At 41.8% G+C, this 24,321-nt stretch overlaps 1 protein-coding gene across 1 annotated transcript in view; it reads left to right on the forward strand.

The window, feature by feature from the left end:
• Nucleotides 1-24,321, forward strand: part of kirrel3a (kirre like nephrin family adhesion molecule 3a) — a 456,972-nt gene that overhangs the window by 194,919 nt on the left and 237,732 nt on the right. Inside the window, exon 2 of the mRNA XM_079650321.1 lies at nt 11,492-11,641. Coding sequence (XP_079506447.1) covers nt 11,492-11,641 — 150 coding nt within the window. The remainder of the gene's footprint in view (nt 1-11,491; nt 11,642-24,321) is intronic.

Genomic DNA, 24,321 nt, shown 5'->3' on the forward strand with positions numbered 1-24,321 from the left:
CTAGATAGGACACGGCTGGCTTGAGCGATCCACTTGATAACCCGTGTCGTAGTACAGTTTAGCGAGAGCGCGTATGTTTTGGATTATGCCAACCGGCTAACTCAAACATATCCAGGTTAGGTTGAACCAGCTTCGAAGTATACCCCCCTGGTCAACCTATCCATCAATCATATTGATACTAACTTGTTTCTAAGGGAATTGGATCCTTTATTTAGTTTTTCAGGATGAAAACACGCACAACGCCTATTGCAATTCCTCTACATTTTCCTCTATTATCTAAATGTGCAATAATAGTTTCATATTCTGAAAGCCAAAACTTAGTTTTTATTTGAATTCAGAAGAGAAAACCAGCTGTCCCCAACCCTTTCATGTTAAACACATTCATTATTTCAGGGAGATAATGGAGGGAGTGAGAACGGTGCACCACATATTTCTCTTAATTATGTTTTTATACAACAGTGCTATTTTTTTTAACAGAGAAGTTATTTTCTGTTTCCTGCCAAGGGACTGCAGATGTAAATTAGCGCATAGCTAACTCAGCTAATAAGCCTTTCCATGCACCTGTCAAATAAACAAATACATCCCAAAGATAATGATGATGAACACCAATCTTTGCAGCTGCACTATGGTTTACCATTGCATGAAGTGGTTTCTTTGACTAAATCTTATGGCTTCAGAAAGTGTATCACTCTCCTGCTCGTCCTCCTCCCTGTGGTCCCAGACTAATTGCTTTTCCTGCCTTGCCCTGTCTGACAGTCTGAACAACAGCGCTGTTAATGAGACGGGACACGCTACTTTACTGGTGTCTCAACCCAACCTTAGTGTCATTATGGCAATTACCACCTGCCATGGTTATGTTAGCCAGCTGGCAGTCTCTCCGGGCCCTACGAACATGCAAATCAGCGCGCGTTGATCTTCTCACTCCGCCTCGCATGTTTACATCTCGTTTCCAAGGATCACTGATGGGGCTGCTGAGGTGCCTCCTGGCAGTGAGACGATCAGACATCGGAGCACCAAAGCCTTTTTTTCTGGTGGTGCAATGTTTTCGGTTCTGTTCCCACTTTTTTGCTCTTTTTCCTTTACCGCAACCATCTCCTTTCACTGCCTTTAGATTAAATGGGAAGCTGCTGTGAGGCTATACAGAATATAGACGCTTTTGAAATGAGTTCTCTTTCCAGGCACAGGAGGGTAGTGAGCTTTGTGGAGATGTGGAAAGTTCAACCATTTAGAGCTGCCAAGGCACTCCTCCACTTCCCCTGCAGAAGCTATAGCAAAGGCAGGCTTTCCTTCAACAACAAAATACTCAAAAACTAAAGCTTTTAGCTCATGCAAAGGGGCACAGCTAAGAACTTTAAGGCCAGGGAAAGAATCTTTAATACATTTGTACTGCAGGAAGTCTCATGTCCTGACAGCCTTTCTCCCACAGTGATAACAATGAACGTGCATGATATTTTGCAAACCATAATAAAAACCTTCTTCATGTTGTGAGAAGCATCTGACAACTTCCTTTGTAATAATGTCAACACAAAATGTATTGGAATCAACACAGTAGGTATGCATGCACAAATATTGATTCACAAGGGCATGGTTTTGCATGAGCTTCAGACCTGCTTGCATTGGGCAATGGTTCACAGAGAGGCGAGGCAATTTAAAAGGCTAGAGAGTGGCCTTTGGCAATGCCACAGGCTATATTCCCTTAAGGATAGAAGCAAGAACAGAGGGGCATGCAGAGGAGGAAGATGAGCATGAGGGGAGATAACAAGGAGCTTTTGGGAGAGAAGAAGAGGGAGATGGGCAGAGCTCAGGGATTTTAGGAGGTGGGGGTTGTTTACCTACAGCTTCAACTCTCCACATCCTCATCCGCCCGTTTCCTTCTTTTCAGAAAGTACCGGTGCACCCAAGTTGACAGCTGAGGTCAGACAAAAGAGCCAGCAGAAAGCCTTCCAGCATTCTTGCTGTGCGCTGCCCATCAAAAGGCCCAGGAAATAAACACAAACATGAATGAAACACTGGAAACAGAGGTGTTGAAATGGCTGATTCCATTAGCTGCTTGAGCATGGCTCGCAGTAAGGATTTCAACCGCATTTCATAAAAGCATTTCAGAGGAATCTGAACCAAATGTCCCTGAAATGTGAAGCTGATGGTGCATTGTGTTCACGTCATGTATCTCATTTGAATGAAGTTATGCCACATGACATCCAGAGTTTAATAATAGTGACATTCAATTAGAGTTGGTTTAATACAAAAAAGGCTGAATTCTCTCCACCATGCCGTTATCTAAGGAAATTAATGAAAACATATCAGGAAATCAAATGGAAAATGCAAGTTAAATGTCACAAAAGTTTTATTTTAATGCCATTAAGTATTTTTAAAGAACATGATAGAAAGATGATGAGCTGCTTTATACAATTGCCATTGCTGGGATAAATAAATGTGTTCTAAATTTAATTAAATGGATTTTTTTTAGCAAAGGGGATTATAAATACTTTATTATTTAAAGAATTCATTTTATCACATTAACAGTCAAATCTAAAGGCATTTATTCTCCATAACGACAACAGATTAAACAAAAGAAACTACTAAAGATGGGTTGTCAGTTACTTATTGAGGCGAACATGGAGACAATGTGTTAATTGGATATTTCCTAGAATAGATGTGCGTGATAGTTTGAGTTTTGTCAAGGGAGAGATAACTATTTTCTTAAGTTTGAATTAAGCTACATTATGTTTTTAATCATGAAAAACGGAGATTAGCTTTTAGTCCCACCTCTCGGTTTTAACCTCAAAATGTCTCATTCAATTATCTTTAATTCAAATAGATTTTTTAGCATGACCATAATAGGGTACATTATTGCCAAAGCTTTCTAACATCTATACATACATACATACACATTGTAAATGTAATGCTAAGTTCATAAACATTTTGACCAAATGCAAGAACAACATATTTTCTTTAGAACGAAAACAATACACTTTTTGAACATGAACTAGAAGAATTCATACTTAACAAAAGAAAAGTTAAGGTGAGTTATTGATTATTGTGCAGGATAATGCTGATAGTCAATTCATTCAATAATAACTTCTATAAGAAAATAATAATAAATAGACGTGAGATGTTCATTCATTCTTCTTGAGAAGTCTTGAAGCTGTCTTTAAGTCTTGCATTAGCCTTTCTTCTGTTTGGGACTGTATGTCTACTTCAGTCTACTTTCCGCCGCTTCCCTTAACTTTGTTAATGCAGAAAGAGTCCCTAACAGAAGGTCTGAAGGAGATAGCATCATATCAGCAGAGTAATAACATAAGGCAAAACAGACTGATGTCAACAGCTTTGTCAACAATATGATCAATACACAGTGCAGTATATAGGGGCCTCCATCTGGACCCAAAAAAGAACATGTCCCTCTCTGTTGGAACACAATAGGCGCTTTTCAGTCCCTGCTAGTGAGCAGGTACTTTCATGGGAGAAAAAGGTTCCCATTTCTGATTGGCTGGGGAATTACAAACCACGCCCCGTAAAACTTAGAAAATGACATTGTATTTGCTGGCATTAGCATTATTAGCATTAGCATTAGCCCAGCGCACCAACGGAGAGAGACTAACTTATGGCAACACCAAAAAAAACATGGGAGCGGTGGAGATGAGGAGGTGTCGGCGTTCTGGCGATTTACTCGGAAGGCTCCAACTCCGGGGACTTCGAGTGGCAGTATACGCCGTGAAGTTGTTTGCGGCCTGCCAGTAAACCCAAAGCAGCAGAAGAAGAAGAAGTGACGTCAACGGCTTCATTTTCCTAATCCTCCCTCAGGGACTTATTCCGGTGTGAACGCGATCTGCTCTTTAGCTCCGGGAACTAAAGAGTTCCGATGAACTAAGTACTGGGAACTAAGTACGGCAAAGTACTTGGTGTGAAAGCGCCTTATGACATCCATCACAGTTATGACTGACACTTCAAGCCTTCTTCACTTCTTCACCCTTTTCTCCATGCTTTCTTTCTCTTTTACAGCTGGTTTTGCTGTGGTTTCACTGAGTTCATTGGAAACTAATGTTGTTAAATACATAGGCCTACAGTGTTTTTGTAATCAGTTTTATAACTGTTCTCCCTGAAGGATAAACTTACTACTCAAAGTTTCCTCCCAAGTCCACTGTCGTCATTATCTTATTTTTTGTGATTTGTGTTTTATTTTGAGTTTCTTCATCTGTATCATGTCTGTTTTTACTTTGTGTGTTTTCCCGCCTGTTTACTTGTCTGTCCTCTCCTCCATTAGCCCTGCATCACCTGACCTCCTGTACACCTGCAGTTAACCCTTCACTTGTTTTCAGAGTGTATTTAAGTGCGTTTTTCTCGTAGTCTCTGTTTGATCCTTGTGTGTGTTAATCTGGAAGTTCTGTTTTGCCTTGCCTTGACCGGATCAAGCCTTGCATCAAAGTTTCTTCTGTTGAGTGCTCCTGTGACCTTCATTTGGTTCCACCCTGCTCCACTTACCCGTACCAAGAACGAATGAAATCCTCAAAAACATTGATTACATTTAGAATTGAAGGTAGGCTTGAAATAAATTCTGTGAAGCACTGTTTTCTGTGAAGAGAACAAAGTGGTTTCTTTGGAAGAAAAAAATGGAAGTGCTCCATTAGCCAATGCAGGAAGATGAATAAATAAATAACCTAAAAAACTATTAAATCTAACCTAAATGAGACGTTGGGAAGGCTCTTCTGTCTTTGGTGAACGTCATGTGTTTTGAGAGAATAATAAAAAGCGACTTTACGCACCTACCCCTCATCCATAAAAAACAAACAAAAACGGTTGCCTTAGGCTGTGCTTGAAGGCTCTTTGTTCACACAGAAGAAGGATCAATCCATGAATCAAAGATTTTCTAGATCCATTTTTACCCTCCACCATCTTTGAAGGCGGGGAAGAACATTTATTTTCCAATGCGAGGAAATGAGAAACTCAAGAGATCTGAAAGGAAGGACAATTTTACACATGATGTCTTTTTTTTGTAACCCACATTGTTATCTACCAAGGCCTGTCTGCAACATACAGTAGCAAACCATTTCATTTTCTACAGGGGGGACCCAGCGGAGTTCATTACACAATGTTTTGTGTTTGTAACACACTGTATTTTTAAAGAAGATTAGAGGGACTTTTTTTCTCTCTCAGTTCAGCATGCGAGGCGGCATACGATCAGATTTCATCACAAACATTTCACAGCACGTTGAACTGTATGTGTACCATTTAAGTTAACTGTAATGATTATCCATTATTGTTTGATTTAGTTTGGAAGGCCGAAAGGCAAGTCAATATTAACATGTCTTCACTTTGTCACTGTTACAGGGTATATTCTGAGATTGCATGTCATTTAGCTGATGCTTTATCCAAAGCTACTCACAAACACTTCAATACCACACAACGGTTGCCATTTGGGTTCAAGTATCTTACAACTGCTTGGGATTGAACCACTGATCCTCTGATTGGTAGACGCCCATTTTACTCCTGAGCGTTGATTAGTAGATGCAGATTTTTTATTTGTTTTGTTTTACTGTTGTGTCTTTTAATTTTTTACTTAAGTATTCCATTAATGTATGTTGCATGTTTTTGTTTGATTGTATTTACTTGAAATGAAATGTGTTGTTTTTAGGGCTTACAAAATCTGTCCAGGGACTACGGATGAAAAATAGCCTCATGTTCATTAAAGTGCACTGTCCCTGTTAAATAAATGAATAAATAAATGTTTTACCCCTGAGCTACAGCTCTTTTCTAGACCACTAAACGCTTTCCCACACACGCCAACTTTCAAACTTTTGTTGCCGAGGCTGCTATGCATCAGAATCAGAATCAGAATACATTTATTAGTCCCACAGAGGGGAAAAGTACGTAGTTACAGCAGAAAAAAGAGCCACAGACAGCTTAATGTTACATAATGTTACATGCATTAAAAAGTACTAAGTTATGATATAATAAAAAAAATATATATACATCATTTTCAAAATACACATCCAGTAACAGTTCTTAGGATTTAGCAGCCAGGCATTTATAGCACAGTTTTAACGGCATCTACCGGTATATATATTGCACATATAGCACATATTGCACACAGTTGGTTGGTATTTAACAGCAAGTTATTGTTATAGTCTATGCATGGTGTTAACATGCTTAGCAGGTGTGTTTAACATGTGCTGATTTAGTACAGCAGTGTAGCAGTAGATTCTTCTTGGGACACGATCTGTAAAATATATGGTGCTCCAAGCCGACAGGAAGAGCCAATTCTTCCTGTGCAAAGAGAGAAGAGCCAATTAAGCACATTATCACAGTGGCCAAACGGTGTTACCACACGTATGTTATAATCCGTGACATCATTGGGGCCCAAAAAGCCTTTTCCCCTTGATTTGGGTAGACGTCTGTAAATGAAGTATGAACACTCTTATAGCCCTTATTTAAATTATTAGGGTATTAAAGTTGGAATATGCACCTAAAGCTGAATCCAGAGTTATTTTTTCTCTCAATTAATTTGACTGAGCCGGAAACAGGAGATCGGATTTACATGGAACACATTGCAACGATAGCTGGTTAAAATTGCCAAAGTTTCCCTTAAACAAACACATTTTCCATTCAATATTTGTGTATAATACATTGTGTTGAATGCTGCCGTACAGTAAGTAGAGCTCTGTAACTGTCCTCTACTGTTCTGTAGCTCCTTGCTGACTCTTTACAGAGTTGAAAGGAAGGCGGTCTCTGCTAACCATAATGAGACTTCTCCGCTCTCAGCACTATTTAGCTAAATTGCTCAAGCTGTTTAAGGAACACATGTTCATCTCCCCAGTAGACCTTTCATGGACCAATGTGGCATAAAGCTGCCAAATGCTCCCCATCCCTGTTTCAGTTTTCTGGGCATTAAGGGGCTCTCAAAACCTTAATTGCGTTTCAGTAAATCCACCAAGGAAAGCCTTGATTCCTTCATCAATGGCTGGCAGAAAGCAACATACTAATAGTGTCTGATGTCTAAAATGAGATATGTATGAGGCTTAATTAAGACTTTGAGGTTCAATGTTTTTATTACATTCAGGTATTTTAGCATTTTACTGTATTTAATTATTAGCAGAAACAGATTGTCTGTATTTGTTGTACTTGTTTCTGTGTTAACTCTCTACATCCACATGCCCTTTAACCTTATTAATTTTCACCACATCTACAACTCTCAAAATTACCTTTTAATTACTGCTCTACCCACGACTGACTTTGAAAAACAATTAATTAAGGGTCCCACTCTTCGCACACTTTTGTAAAAAGAACACAGCTGAGAACAACAGGTTACATTTGAGTAATTCTGCATCGAGTGGCTGTCCTGTTTAGGAAATTGCTCACATCTAAACTGTCAACAGTCTCTACATCAACGATTGGGCAAAAACTGTGTAATCGCTCTTTGTGCAAAGCACATATCTGTTGCCTCAAATCGATGTTTAATGGCTGACACCTCCAGGCAAATGGGGGGAAGGGAGGGTCAAAATGTCAGCAAATAAATATATTTATTTTTGATTTGTCTGAGACGGTTGTCCCCCACAGAGAAGCTGGGAGATGTAATGATGAGAAACATTTGTTCCATTCATCCTCCCATTAGTGCCTGCCCTGCTGTGCAAATGTACTGTTGCAAAGCGCAAGACAAGGTTAGATTGTCACATTACAGCGCTCCCCATAGAGCTGTACAAACACTGTTTGATAGAAAGAGACACAGACATGCACATATATAGATTCCCCCCCACTGGAATCCCCATTGACACTGTTTGCTACTTCCATGCTGATCTCCTGTACCATGTTTGTGTGCCAAACCCCTGTTTAAAATGTCACAGGCTTGATTGTTCAGATACATAGGGTTTGAAAATCAAAGCCCCACACACTGTTAGTCTGATTGTGTTTTTTGGCTCATGGATGGATGTGTGGGGGGCATACTAGTGAATGAATCAACCATCCATGACTCACTGTTAACAGAGAAAATACTGCTTCATAGAGCAGCTTTGGTAGTCATTGAGTCTGAAAATCCACTTGAAAAACCATTGAGTTCTTTAGAAAAGAGGTCCATGTCAATGCCGCACCCAACTTCTTTTATGTGTTTATTGGTCTTATTGATTAGTTCAATGAAAATAATATTTTCAATCACACAATGCTAAAGAAAATGACTGTAAGACTATGGATAGTTGCGTTACTTAAATAATTGTTCCCCCACTTTCATATACATGCATGTGGTAATTTTATTAACCTCACACGTGATGTTGTAACATCATACTATCTAATCCAGGGGTGGGGAACCTCCGGCCCCCGGGCCGTATACGGCCCGCGAGACCATTTGCTACGGCTCTCGAGGTAGTTTATAAACACACGCAAAAAAAATAAAAATTAAAGAAATCTAGACCGCAAAAAAATTAAACAAACGAGTGCCTGTTTTTCCTGGCCAAGGTCAGGGTCCTTGAACACAACACGAGCCTAACGCGTCATCACGTGGTATATGTCTCGTCTGACAGGGGTGCAGTTCTTCAGACGGAGAGCACCAGAGCGTCGTACCCATAAGGAGCCGGACACATGCATTAGTATTTTCGTGGCTGTGTCTTTAGTTGTAAGCCCAGTGGCGATCTGTTCATCTGTCATACTGATCATACAGTCAATAACTTTGTTGTTATTAGCATCTGGTTAGCTAGTTATGCTAACGAATATAAGAAGCTTTTTCTACAACCAGTGAGGTAAAGGCACATCTTTATATGATCATTATAGTTATAAAAAAACAAGATAATAAATTAAACAGGTATAAAATACTATATGACAGTAAATATTTTTTTTAATTAATAAATAAGAATACGGTTTGAAAGGGGAGTGATTTGTAAAATATCCATAAAGAAAAATAAATCTGCTTACAGTTCTGTTTCATATTGATGTTGAGAGATCTATCCATAGATCTCCTAATGTTGCTCTCAAAGTGCACCAGATTGATGCTTTTAACTTCAACATTTAAAAAAAAATCTCGGGGGAGCATGCCCCCCGGACCCCACTGGAGGAGGTGAGGACCCCCCTAGAGGAGGTTAGGTCCCCCCCCACTTAAATCAGTCCACATGGATAGGAAACTAAATACTTTTGCACACATCTTGTGTCCAATATGCTTTCTGTTTTGGTGGTCATGCCACAACCGTGCACGTGAATGCATGCACGAGTCATGGTAAGATATCTGGATTAAGAGGTTGCTTTTTCTTTGCACGGCATGAAAGAAAGGCCAAATGAATGGGCTGTGATTTCAGTATTTTTAAGCAGAGGTCAATAATTTGTACGGCCCTCGGAGGATGTTGAAAAAATTGAAATGGCCCTTGAGAGGAAAAAGGGTTCCCCACCCCTGATCTAATCTATCAGCTTTTATTCAGTGGATGACAACATGTGTTTGGCTATCACCAACTAAGAAAGACAATAAAGTCAAATTAAAGGAATAAGATGAATTATTAATATAACTACGAAACATTTAGAAGCCCAGCGATTCCTCACTCAATACTCTTATCCTGGCTCTTGCTCCTCTTGTTGCCCTTTTGAAGACCCCTTCTCTGCTGCTGCTCTGACCCGTTCTCCATGCAGGCAGCCGAGCTAAATTCTGGGCCCGCTCAGAACTCCCCTCAATCCCTGAGCTGCGCCAAAATGCTAATGGCTGGCGTCCAACCAACTTTCAATTTTGAACTCAACAAGATCCGGTACAAGCTGCCACTGTTCCTTCACCCTGGCCAATTGGGGTGAGCGGAGATCCTGCTGCTGAGAAGGAAAGATGCACAGATCGGCTCAAACCGGGCCACCATGTTGGCCCAAGCCAACCCCAGAATGTCTGAAAAATGCCCTAATGCAAATCTAATTTTACGCATAATTCTATATGTTCTACCTCGACCACTGATGGCAGACACAGCTAACTGAACCCTGTTAGCATCACAGAAGTCTCTTTTTCATTTTCATGGCAGCGCTGCAGATCCTGTTGTTAAAGGTTTGGGCAATGTGGACCGGTTAGAATTGTGTTTAACGCACTGTAGCCTATACTCCACATAATGCTTGCAATGTGTAAGCAACATGTGAGAATCTTCCAAGAATCATGCACAAGTCTTCAGTCGGTGGGATCGCTGTTGGATCGTATAGGACATGACTTCCTTAATGCAGGAACAGCTGTTTGGCCTTCTTGGCTGCAACAGGGTTGGGATCTCAGGATTAAACAGGGATATTGAAGGTGAAACATTTAAAACGGCCACTTGATAAGGTTGTTCCTATAGAAGTGATAATGGAATGTATTATCATAATTAGAAGAGCAAATTATTAGTAAAATGTGTCAATTGCATCTGTATTTGCCTCTGACCTCACAATAGTTGATGTCCCCTTGCTCTTATTTAGTTTCGCTTTGAAACATTCTGACATTCTTCATGTGCAGAATCCTCTCTTAGAAATTATCAAGCTTGCCAGGAGAAGAATAATAATTGACATTGCATACGTTTCTCATGACACAAAGGTCATTGTTCCTTTAATGTACTCCTTGTAATTTACTTATTTAATTGTTTAGCTGTTTTGGTTTCTTTTAAGACAGCAGAAAGGTACTGGTTTGACTGTCAGTCCACCACGTTGGTCTACATCTATTGAGTATATAGCCATGGAATCTTTGCAAGGTGCTAAAAGGATGAATTCTTATGCATTTGTGGTATCCACTAGTGAACGGAATACTTTTCAGTTTGCTGATAACCTTCATTATCTTGGTGATATGCCAACTTTCTATCTAGCAAACCCTCATCAGGTGATCCTTTCAATCTGACTACTACTTTGTTTAATCTATCAGTTTGGTAGATCTATCATTTGAGCCTCACAGAGACTTTTCACGGCTGAAGACTCTTGCATTTGGAATGTACATGTTAAATATGAAAGGAGAAGCCTGGAGATTAAAATCAAAGAAAATTGCGGGAAATATTTGATAAAAACAAATATTATCGCAATTTCAGGGCTAACGATATCTTGTTGCTGCAGGCAATTTACTGACCTAACATATGGCCAGCGGGGGGCTTCTCAACATGCCTCTGAAACTGGGTTATGAGTTGTTAATAACACTCCCAAGACCCAAAAAACTTCTGTTACACCTGCTTTTACACATGAAGTGTTGATTTATGTGCTGCACGGGGATGATCAACACAGAGCAGTAAGTTATAAAAAATACAGTAATATTTTACCACTTAAGGATACAAAACAATTTATTTACTCCAATTTCAGTTGCAGCTCTCTGTAGACTAATTTGCATGCTTTATTTGAAGTATTGCTTCATAACAGTAGAATCGTTCCATCTGAAATTAGATTGTTTTTTGTCATTTTCATATACGTTTTTATTACATTTCTTCACATTTGAGTTTGCTTATGTTGTGTTGGCTTCATCACTTGCTAGCTAATTTGCAATTTGTGTCATTTGGTGTTTATTGTATATGCTTGACTAATGGGTTTACTGTTTTTGCATTTCCAGGGAGCTCTGCGGTGTTCACCCAACAGCCCACAGACCTGGTGGTGGTGGCAGGACACCCGGTGACCCTGCCCTGCACCATCCCCGGGTACCACGGCATGGTGCTGTGGCTGCGGGATGGCATGGCCCTGGGAGTTAACAGGGATATTTCAGGTAATATCTCCTTTATTGAGTTGTCTGATTTCATCAGCTGATATAAATGCGATAAAGGATTCTACATGAGTCAAGCATGATAGTGTAATAACATGTCATAAATGTACCATTACACCACGATTTAAAGGAGACGTATTGTGAAAAAACACCTATTCAGTGCATATACTTTGGTTTATGGAGCCTGTAAACTGTGAAATAAGATGACCCAATTACAGATGATACAATCTAAGAATATCCACCCATGGCTTGAGAAGTACGTTAGTAAAAGTGCCCCGTTGTTCTTCTTGCAAGCCAATCAGATCAAACTGAGCTTTTTCAGGAGGGTTCTTAAAGAGATAGGTACCAAAACAAAGCATTTCAGGAAGAGACATTTTACAAAGGTATTCAGACAGATATTTTGCGAAAAAAGTGTTTCGTAAACGTATCTGAACATGTTCTAGTAACTACCCAATTATAATTGTGAACCTGAAAATAAGTATACTATGTTCACATTAAAGAGGCCCTATCATATTTTTGGGGTAATCAATGCTCATATTTTTTTACACAATTACAAATAAAGTCAATGTATTGTATGACATGAAGTTGTGCTTCATTCTGAGTCAATAATAAATTCATTCTGCCTTCAACTGCAAAATTATTGTGGACTGCACCGACATCCATGTAGCTGCCCCCCAGTAAGATGAACCAAGCAAAGTTGACATATTCAACATACAGCTGTGCTCTTAAGTTTACATAAAGAATTTGTGAAATATTGGTAATAACAGGTTTAAATCATTATTAGTAATTAATTATATAATTTTCTCATTGTAGACGAGCAGACAGGGAGCCAGATGAGAAAAGCAGAATATGCAGCTGCCATTTTCCACATGGAAAAGAGAAAGGGCCAAGTGTATTTGAGTGGGCAAAAGAGAAAGGGAGCTTAGCTGTTAATCAGTCCAGGGAACTGAAAACTACTAACTCCACTAACCCACTGAAAAACAGTCTGTAGAGATTTAAAGGCGTAGTTGTAGTTCAGTCCAACGTTTCATTTGGATTCATTTGACAACAGTCAACTATTTTCATAAAGAATATATATTTTTCAAATTCAAAGTCAACTTTATTGTCAATCTTACTCAGTTTGTGTTTATAGACAGAGAGATCAAAAAGACTTTTCCAACAATCCCAAATACGAAAAATAAAATTATACAATTTAAAGATATGTATACAAATATATATATCCTATATACACCATCATGTATAATGATGGTGTATGATGTAGAAGGAAGTGTGGTAGATAACAAGTAAATATAGAGTTACATACAGATCCATGTTACAGCAAAAGATGGAATAACTAAGAAGCACGCAGTATAATAATAATTACACGCAACAATTAAATAACTGCTCAGCATCTCCACCACAATCCCAATCTGCTGTGTCCTGTTTTCCTCCCCTCTGCATAACACCCCATCACACATACGAAACACAACGCAGAGTCCGAGGGTGTTAAGAGTATGTTTATTTAAATGTCCTCTCTACTGGCCAACACAGGGAGCATATGCTGGGTGTAGAATTTTTACAGGAGGAGGAGATTTCCATGCCATGCAGGGTCTTTGGGGATGGGGATGATGATCGCCTCCTTCGTGGTCCTCAGTAGCAGAGTCTCCGGTCTGTGATGTGCAGCTGTTATATAATATACAATACATTTTTGAAAAACATTTGATCAACAAAAAAGGATTTGGTCAGGATCTAGAGTCAGTGTGTAGTTTATTAATTAATCAATGCTCTCTACATTAGGAAAACACATACCAGTGTACCAGAGGGAGTCACACATAGCTGTGCCTAGATAACCAAACAAATTGACAAGATAACCAAAATCCTTGAATCTACACACAGAAAAAAAAAATCAAATGACACTACGAGATGTAAAAAGAGATCACACATACAGTATAGTCGATAAAAAACTGGCCGCTTCAATCTGAAGAGCAACTAAAACAAAACACGGGAGTGTATCTTGTTCTTGTGAACACTAATGTTATCCACAGCATACACTGAGACCACAAAGTTTTAAGGAGAAAACTAGTTGCTAAAACAGTGGTTAATTTGAGCCGGATCCTGCCGGAACAGGATCCGGCACCTCTTCATTTTGGCCACCCTGTGTTCCGGCACCTATTTGGGCAGATCCGGTACCTCTCACAAAAAATAAAAAAATAAAATGGTTAAAATGAAATAAAATATGCAGATATTAATTTACAGAAAAAATCCCAAGAATTTCATGTCGTTTATTAAGATTAAGATTTGAAAGAGTCGGAGATCTGTGTTGACGCACTGAAAAGCTGGACCAACGGACAAACGTCTTTCACTTTTGAAATTCGCCACATGAGGAGCACGTCGCAGAGAGGAAGAAACGGTGATTCAATGCAAGCATGTCAAAAAGACAGTTAAATTTACTGTCTTTCTTCAAAAAGAAGGAAGAGGTAATAGACACTTCAAAACGAGTCAGAAAAGCCTCCACAAGCAGCGACGAGGGCAGCTGCAGCGGTCATATTGATGTTCAAAACCAGGAGGAGGTTAGCGCCGCAACAGCTAGCCAGCTAGCTAACCGACAGCTAGCCAAGCCCGGGCAGCGGGTCAGGTTCACCGCCAGCCGGAACAGGAGCCAGCTACCGTCAGCCAGGTGGACCACCAACAACAACGGGTGGGTACCCTGGCATCAACTAGCCCGGTACAACAGCCGGAGCAAGAGGCGAGCGGAACCGCGACATCAGCTGGCTTACAGCAGGAAGATTCAGTAGGACAGGAGAGCGCATTGAGCGTAGAAGAGTGTGGGACGTCCAGCGACAGGTCAGTTTTTTCTAACTGTGGCCAAGAACTTGGAGGACCGTATGTTATCTCAAGGAGGCCGGATGCCAGATAAAACTGGATATAACAAGTTCATTGAGGAGTTGAAGGTGCTTTACGCACAATACTGGCCCGAGGACGCAGGTGCGCTGTATGGAGAGACTGAGGTCGAGTCACTGTGTCAGCGCTTCAACATTGCCAACCCGCGCGCAGTCATACGGGCCTACAGAACGTACAGAGACTCAGATGGTAAAGACACCCCCGATGAGCTGATGGAGTTACTTGTTGCTGTCAACAGCATTCCCATTGCAAGTGCTGAATGTGAGCGCGGATTTTCTCAAATGAGCTTGATTTACACTCCCAACCGTAGCTCTTTGCTCACATCTACCATGTCATCTTTACTCTTCCTAAATCTTGTTGGACCCCCCCTGGCTAAATTCAATCCAGTCCCGTACGTGAGGTCCTGGGTGGCCAAAGGACACAGAACTGCCACAGACACACGCAATAAAAGCAGAAAAAAAGAGATAGAGGACAATCCGGACATGCTCGTGATGTGGGGTGTTTTAAACAACTCAATATGGTGAGCAAACATACTGTCTATTAATAGGCCGCCGTGCCAATCTTTGAATAGGCCTAATAAATATTTTTTTTACACGTTAAACCTGTTGAGAAATTAATTGCTGGCTGTATACTGAAGTCCCACCTGTGGTGATGTGGGCATTTGCCTATGTTGTGCGTACTAGCCTAAAAAATTATAAATTATCGTCATAACATTTATACCATGGATACTATTTGAAATTGAGGCTTGCAAGTCCCACAGCGTTGCAAGTGGACATTTTCATGTTGTTTTCAGCACCTTTTCTGTATACGTTCCGGGACCTGTACGCGTCTCGTCATCCCTGAGCTGTCATATGTACTTTGCGTTCCGGCACCTTATGATTTACAAATTAAGCACTGTGCTAAAACAAAACACGTTAGTGTACTTTGTTAGCTAATGTTAGCTAGCTGACATTAATGTTAAACATTGCACTCATATTACTCACTGAAACCTTGTAAAGCCGGTCCCGCATGCTGGCTCTTACAGAACCGACTAACTCCCCTTTCGTGTATATACAGCTCTCAACATGCCCAGACTTGTAGTGATTTTCACCTCGTTTTATACTTTTTCGCCTCATTCTGAAAGAAACAGGTGAAATTTGCTAACGTGGCGGCCATCTTTGTGATGGTGACGCGTATTGTGCGAGACCAGAGACCTGTAGTTCACTGAGCGGTTTCACACAAACAAATGTGTAAATTCACAGTTTTACAACACATTTTTATTTTTTGACTTGCAAAATGTTCTTTTAATTTGACAAACACCATATGTGTCATTCGTGGCACAATTCAAACGGGATCGAAAGATGACTTTTCTCTCTCCATTGACTTCAATGTATAATTTTCCGCTTCCGGGGTCCCATGGGTCGGGAGTAGATGTGCAGGACTTCGCCTCTCTATTATTGTAAGGTACACAATAGAGAGGCGAAGTCCCGCCCTTTCTCTTTTCCATGTGGAAAATGGCAGCTGCATATTCTGCTTTTCTCATCTGGCTCCCTGTCTGCTCGTCTACAATGAGAAAATTATATAATTTATTACTAATAATGATTTAAACCTGTTATTACCAATATTTCACAAATTCTTCATGTAAACTTAAGAGCACAGCTGTATGTTGAGTGTCAGCTTTGCTTGGTTCATCTTACTGGGGGGCAGCTACATGGATGTCGGTGCAGTCCACAATAATTTTGCAGTTGAAGGCAGAATGAATTTATTATTGACTCAGAATGAAGCACAACTTCATGTCATACAATACATTGACTTTATTTGTAATTGTGTAAAAAAATATGAGCATTGATTAGCAAGCAGGACCTGCAGGAACAGAGAACGGTGATGGATGGAGCTGGGAAGAGACAAGAATAAAGAAAACAGATCAACTTTATTATCAGATATTAAAAATTCAATTTCAAAACAAGTTGCCGCTCCTAGTTTTCTAGTAAATCAGGTTGCCAGAGCAGGTCAGTCCAGTGTGCATGTTCCTTAGGGTCTCAGCAGTTACAGGTGAGGTAAAGAAAATAAAAGAGAAAAAGGTCAGTAACAACACTTTAAAGTAACAACACTTTGAATAATTATCTTTTTTAATAATTTTCTCTCAGTAATCACTCAACTACTGTCTTTCCAACAAACAGATTGACTCACTCTCACTATCATCACAATGAAACACGTCCAGAAGAATGTCATGCAGAGCTGCCTGCCTGCCTGCCTTTGACTCTCCCTGAACTGCCTGATATTTTAATGTTCAATGTTAACCATTTGTGCAGATAGCATAAAGTAGAAAAGATCCCCGATGCTAATGTGGCGTTAGCCTACCTCCCGCCCCCTTAGCACCTGGTGGAGGGGGCGATAGGCTACTCTTCAAATGTTAAAATACTTACCATCAGGACGACTCTTACTGTTTAACATTTTGGTTTACTTCATGTTAAGGCTAATACAAATGACAAGGGTAAGTAATGTAACGTAATGCTAACTAACGTGCTCGCTACGAGCTAGGTAGCTAACTTGACTATGTTCCATGCAAAACATGTATATTACCTGATATGTTTGGTCCTGGTCCTTTCACCAGACGGGAAGCGATAGAACGAGCAAGTGGTATGATCACTTTTGTGATTACAACCTGGTACAAAGCACACAGGTATCTTGTAAAAGTGAATTTATTGGAGCAATCTCTTATATTTATTGGAGGGAATAAATCAGTTATGAGATCTTCTTCTTCTTCTTTGCTTTAATTGCGAGTCGCAACCATTCTTGGAGCATTATCGCCTATGACATCACTTACTAAATGATGATTTGGGATTTGTAGTCTTTCTAGTTGCGTATTTTTCATAGTCTTATATTTCAACAGTTTTACAACAAACTGTGACTTTTTTTACATGGAAATGATTGTTTAAGATTGCCAAACATCATGTGTCATTCGTGGCACAATTCAAACGGGATCAAAAGATAACTTTTCTCTCTCCATTGACTTCAATGTATAATTTTCCGCTTCCGGGGTCCCATGGAGGCTCCCGGAAGGGGAGGGACTTTGCCTTTCTATTACAATTCTTATGGCAATATTAAAATATTGGAACCTCAATGGGATGTGAGCAACACAAGAGATAATGCCATTAGAACCACATCATCTTCAAAAAGCAGTGGTGCAATCCTTAGTCCACCAAACTGCAGACCCCCTCCCCCACGACTACGCCTCGAAATCCTATCCATGTATATTACAAACAGGATCCGCGACAAAGAGCAGCCCTGGCGGAGGCCAACCCTCACCGGAAATGGGTCTAACTTACTACCGAGGTACCGGACACAGCTCTCGCTTTGGGAGTACAGAGATTGGATGGCCCTGAGAAGAGACCCCCTCACCCCATACTCCTGCAGCACCTCCCACAGTGACTCCCTGGGAACCCGGTCATACGCCTTCTCCAAGTCTACAAAACACATGTAGACTGGATAAGCGTACTCCCAGGCCCCCTCAAGGATCCTTGCGAGAGTAAAAAGCTGATCCGTCGTTCCACGACCAGGACGGAATCTGGATTGTTCCTCCTCAATCTGAGGTTTGACAATCGGTCTGACCCTCCTTTCGAGTACCTTCCCCGGGGAGGCTGAGTAGTGTGATGCCTCTATAATTGGCACACACCCTGTGATCCCCCTTTTTGAAAAGGGGTACTGTTCGGTACTGTTTCCAACTTCCATGCAACGTTGATGAGACGTGTCAACCATGACAGTCCCTCAACACCCAGAGCCTTCACCATTTCTGGGCGGATCTCATCCACCCCCGGGGCTTTGCCACTGTGGAGTTGTTTGACGACCTCAGTGACCTCCCCCCGGGAGATTGGTGTTGATCCCCCGTCATACTCCAGCTCTGCCTCTACCTTAGAGGGCGTAGTTGTCAGGTTCAGGAGTTCCTCTAAAAGTTGCTTCCAACACCCTAACACTCCATCAGTTGAGGTCAACAGCGTCCCATCCTTACTGTACACAGCTTGGATGGTCCCCTGCTTCCCCCTCCTGAGGTGTCGGACAGTTTTCCAGAACAACTTTGGTGCCGCCCGAAAGTCTTTTTCCATGTATTCTCCGAACTTCTCCCACACCCGCTGCTTTGCCTCGGCCATGGCCGAGGCTGCTGCCCTGCGGACCTGTCGGTACCTTGCAACTGCCTCGGGAGTCCCAAGGGATAACAAAGGCTTCCCTGACCACCGGTGTCCACCAGGAGGTTCGAGGGTAAGATGAGATAAGATAAGATTAACCTTTATCAATCCCCTAGGGGAAATTCAGTTGTACAAAGCAGCAACAGGCCTGAAAAAACAGGACAGCAAAGATTCACACAGATTAATAAAATCAAAAATCAAGAAAATCAAGAAAAATAAATAATAAAGTACGGAATAAGTTAAAGTGACAAGTGAAAAGTGAAAATGGACATCTGTACACATGGTGACATATCTATCTACCTATTTGGTCTACTACTAATAATATGTTAACATGGGTTGTGGAAACAACTTCACAGTGGCAAAGCCCCGGGGGTGGATGAGATCAGCCCAGAAATGCTGAAGGCTCTGGGTGTTGAGGGACTGTCATGGTTGACACGTCTCATCAACGTTGCGTGGAAGTCGGAAACAGTACCGAAGGAGTGGCAGACCGGGGTGGTGGTTCCCCTTTTTAAAAAGGGGGATCAGAGGGTGTATGTCAATTACAGAGGCATCACACTACTCAGCCTCCCCGGGAAAGTTTACTCTAAGGTACTCGAAAGGAGGGTCAGGCCGATTGTCGAACCTCAGATTGAGGAGGAACAATGCGGATTCCGTCCTGGTCGTGGAACGACGGATCAGCTTTTTACTCTCTCAAGGATCCTGGAGGGGGCCTGGGAGTACGCTCATCCAGTCTACATGTGTTTTGTAGACTTGGAGAAGGCGTATGACCGGGTTCCCAGGGAGACACTGTGGGAGGTGCTGCGGGAGTATGGGGTGAGGGGTTCTCTACTCAGGGCCATCCCATCTCTGTACTCCCAAAGCGAGAGCTATGTCCGGGTCCTCGGCAGTAAGTCGGACCTATTTCAGGTGAGGGTTGGCCTCCGCCAAGGCTGCACTTTGTCACCAATCCTGTTTGTAATATACATGGATCAGATTTCGAGGCGTAGTCGTGGGGGAGGGGGTCTGCAGTTCGGTGGACTAAGGATTGCACCACTGCTTTTTGCAGATGATGTGGTTCTGATGGCTTCATCGGTCTGCGACCTTCAGCACTCACTGGATCGGTTCGCAACCGAGTGTGAAGCAGCTGGGATGAGGATCAGCACCTCCAAATCTGAGGCCGTGGTTCTCAGCAGGAAACCGATGGACTGTCCACTCCAAGTAGGGAATGAGTCCTTACCCCAAGTGAAGGAGTTCAAGTATCTCGGGGTCTTGTTCTCGAGTGAGGGAAAAATGGAGCGTGAGATGGGTCGGAGAATCGGAGCAGCGGGAGCGGTACTGCAGTCGCTTTACCGCACCGTTGTGACGAAAAGGGAGCTGAGCCAGAAGGCAAAGCTCTCTGTCTACCGCGCCATTTTCGTTCCTACCCTCACCTATGGTCATGAAGGATGGGTCATGACCGAAAGAACGAGATCGCGGGTACAAGTGGCCGAGATGGGTTTTCTCCGCAGGGTGGCTAGTGTCTCCCTTAGGGATAAGGTGAGAAGTTCGGTCATCCGGGAGGGACTCGGAGTTGAACCGCTCCTCTTTCGCGTCGAAAGGAGAGAGTTGAGGTGGTTCGGGCACCTAGTTAGGATGCCACCTGGGCGCCTCCCTAGGGTGGTGTTCAAGGCACGTCCAGCTGGGAAGAGACCAAGGGGTAGACCTAGGACCAGGTGGAGGGATTATATCTCTGGCCTGGGAGCACCTTGGGATCCCCCAGTCAGAGCTGGTTGATGTGGCCAGGGAAAAGAAAGTTTGGGGCTCTCTGCTGGAACTGTTACCTCCGCGACCCGACCACGGATAAGCGGGAGAAGATGGATGGATGGATGGAGGGGTTGTGGAAACAGTGTATATTTATGTCCAGTGATTTAATTGTATTTCTTTTTCATCATTAACCCCTTATTGTGCAGCCTGATGGCTACATGCACAAAGGACTTTCCGAGGCGCTTGGTGCGTTGTTGTGGAGGGATGAGTCTGTGGCTGAACGTACTCCTCATCTTCACTAGCCCTGCGTGGAGTGGGCGGGAGGGGTTCTCTAGGATACCCTTGAGGCACCTAAGACCTTGAGACCACAGCTCCCCGCCGCGGCTTCAGCAATAGAGGCTTTGAACACCGCCCACTCTGGTTCAATGTCCCCAGCCTCCACAGGGATGCCCGAAAAGCTCCGCCGGAGGTGTGAGTTGAAGGCCTCCTGAACTTGGGTCTCCTCCAGACGTTCCCAGTTCACCCGCACTACACATTTGTGCTTACCAGATCTGTCCAGAGGCTTCCCCCGCCACTCGACCCAACTCACCACCAGATGGTGATCAGTTGACAGCTCCAGAAGGGGACCCCGAGCTTCCTCCGGACCGGGTCTCCTTACTTCTTAGTTCGTCTTTCATGAGGTCTTCAAACCAATCTTAGTCTGGCCCCTTGCCTGAGACCAATTTGCCATGGGAGACCCTACCAGGAACACAAGGCTCCAGACAACACAGCCCCCAGGTTCATCAGGGCACACAAACCTCTCCACCACAGTAAGGTGCTGGTTTTTCAGAGTTAAAACAACCCATTTTCTTTCAGAAGCTTGTAATATTCGGTCGTACAGTTCGTTGTACGTGATAGGCTAAGGGGCGGGAAATCTCTAAGCGGTTGACCGATCACAACAGAGCTGGCCAGCTAACCAATCAGAGCAGACTGGGCAGCACAGACAGTATGAGAAAAATAAAGAGCTTTTTGAACATTAAAGCATGGAGACATGTCACAGTAGGGACACTAAAATACAAATATGAACCTGAAAATAAGCAGAATATATAATCTTTAAGAAAGTGTTATAGCCTCGAAGTAACAAAAACTCATTATTTCTTGAATCTTTAGTTACTCCTTGTCTACTTGCCAATTGCCTACAAGTTTTTGTTTCACAATGTACATTTATACTTTCTATTGTATAATTCACTGTGAGGAAATAATAGCATCTGTTAAGTTAACATTTGGCTGTTACTAAGGATACATACATTGTATTACAAGCTTTTGTCCTATTTCCATTGCTTTGACCTACGTTTCTATTGTTAGAAGTTCTGGTTGCATGGCGACATCACTCAAACAGGGAGAAGAACACACGCTTTATGAAGTAAATATAACTTCCACTGTTGTAAAATAGTTGTTAGCTTGTTGGAACACACAGGAAATGTTATCAAGGCTCAGGTAAGGGAAAATTGACATATCTATAATATGAACATAATATATAAAGTAAGAGAGAATGGTTGCTTGAGACAAACCAGTTCAAGGAGGATTGCACAATCAGTATCACTACTGTACACCCTACACAGATAAATAAATTAATCATATTTCCCAAAATATAACTGAAAGAAATAACTCATAACCTTAGCTTGTGTTTAAACAGAACGGAGAAATACACATCTAGAAGGCTCACATACAGGACTGTCTCAGAAAATTTGAATATTGTGATAAAGTTCTTTATTTTCTGTAATGCAATTAAAAAAACAAAAATGTCATACATTCTGGATTCATTACAAATCAACTGAAATATTGCAAGCCTTTTATTATTTTAATATTGCTGATTATGGCATACAGCTTAAGAAAACTCAAAAATCCTATCTCAAAAAATTAGAATAGTTCCTCAGACCAAGTAAAAAAAAAAGATTTATAACAGCAAAACACAATCAAACATTTGAAAATGTCCATTAATGCACTCAGTACTTGGTTGGGAATCCTTTTGCACGGATTACTGCATCAATGCGGCGTGGCATGGAGGCAATCAGCCTGTGGCATTGCTGAGGTGTTATGGATGCCCAGGATGCTTCAATAGCGGCCTTTAGCTCATTAGCATTGTTGGGTCTGGTGTCTTTCAGCTTCTTCTTCACAATACCCCACATATTCTCTATGGGGTTCAGGTCAGGGGAATTTGCAGGCCAATCGAGGACAGTAATGCCATGGTCAGTACACCAGTTACTGGTGGTTTTGGCACTGTGGGCAGGTGCCAGATCATGCTGGAAAATGAATTCCTCATCTCCATAGAGCTTTTCAGCAGACGGAAGCATGTAGTGCTCTAAAATCTCTTGGTACACAGCTGCATTTACTCTGGGCTTGATGAAACACAGTGGACCAACACCAGCAGCTGACATGGCTCCCCAAACCATCGCTGACTGTGGGAACTTCACACTGGATTTCAAGCAACTTGGATTTTGCTCCTCTCCAGCCTTTCTCCAGACTCTGGCGCCTTGACTTCCAAATGAAATACAAAACTTGCTTTCGTCTGAAAAGAGGACTTTGGACCACTGTGCAACTGTCCAGTGCTTCTTTTCCTTAGCCCAAGTCAGACGCCTCTTCCGTTGTCTTGAGTTCAGAAGTGGCTTGACCATGGGAATACGGCTATTGTAGCCCATTTCCCGGACACGTCTGTGAACAGTGACTTTTGATACCTGGACTCCAGCTTCAGTCCACTGTCTTTGAAGCTCCCCCAAATTCTGGAAGCGACTCTTCTTCACAATGCTGTTAAGGCTGCGGTCATCTCTCTTGGTTGTGCAGCGTTTCCTGCCACATTTCCCCCTTCCAACAGACTTTTTGTGGATGTGCTTTGAAACTGCACTCTGTGAACAGCTTGCTCTTTGAGAAATTTCTTTTTGTGTCTTACCCTCCTGATGGAGGGTGTCAATGACGGTCCTCTGGACAGCAGTCAGATCAGCAGTCTTCCCCATACTTGTGATTTAGTTTACTGAACCAAGCTGAGTGTTTTTCAAGGCTCAGGAAACCCTTGCAGGTGTTTCGAGTTAATTAGACGATTCAAGTGATTCGTTGAACACCCTACTAGTATACTTTTTCATGATATTCTAATATTTAGAGATAGGATATTTGAGTTTTCTTAAGCTGTATGCCATAATCAGCAATATTAAAATAATAAAAGGCTTGCAATATTTCAGTTGATTTGTAATGAATCCAGAATGTATGACATTTTTGTTTTTTTAATTGCATTACAGAAAATAAAGAACTTTATCACAATATTCTAATTTTCTGAGACAGTCCTGTATATAACCCATAACTACAGTGGTATGCCCGGCTCACTGCAGTGCAGACTTTCTCACCAGTAATCCTTTTAAAAGAGCCCATAAACTGCTGTGCCCCAGGTAAGATGAGCTCTTGGACCTTAGGGGGGCTGGACACTGCAGCTAACACAATTCACTGTTATTGCCTCCACTAAGTGCTGATGAAATAAGAGTTTTCTTTTATGAGGAGTAGCCCATGAAATAAAATGTTGAGCTTCCCCCTCAGGCATCCTGTTCTATCCAGAGTGTAGAGTGTACGCCGGACACTGAGAGAAGCTACTCGGGTAATGAAATGAGGGTGACGCAAATCTCATAATTCTAAACTGGGGCAAATGTAAGCAGATTCAAACACTTTAGAGACTAATGTAGGATTAGGTTGACAGCACACTTTTATAGTTAAAATGTAACAGGCAAATAGAGAGAACTTAAAGGTCCCATGACATGGCCATTTCTACTGATCATAATTCCATTGTTGAGGTCTAGATTTATACTGTCCAATTTTCCAAAGTCACATTGTTTTTCTCATACAGCATCTCTGTATAGTATGTGTATTCATTGAATTTCACTCTCTGTCCTGAACAAC

The sequence above is a fragment of the Notothenia rossii genome (genome assembly GCF_949606895.1).
Source record: "Notothenia rossii genome assembly, chromosome: 9".
NCBI classification, from domain to species: Eukaryota; Metazoa; Chordata; class Actinopteri; order Perciformes; family Nototheniidae; genus Notothenia; species Notothenia rossii.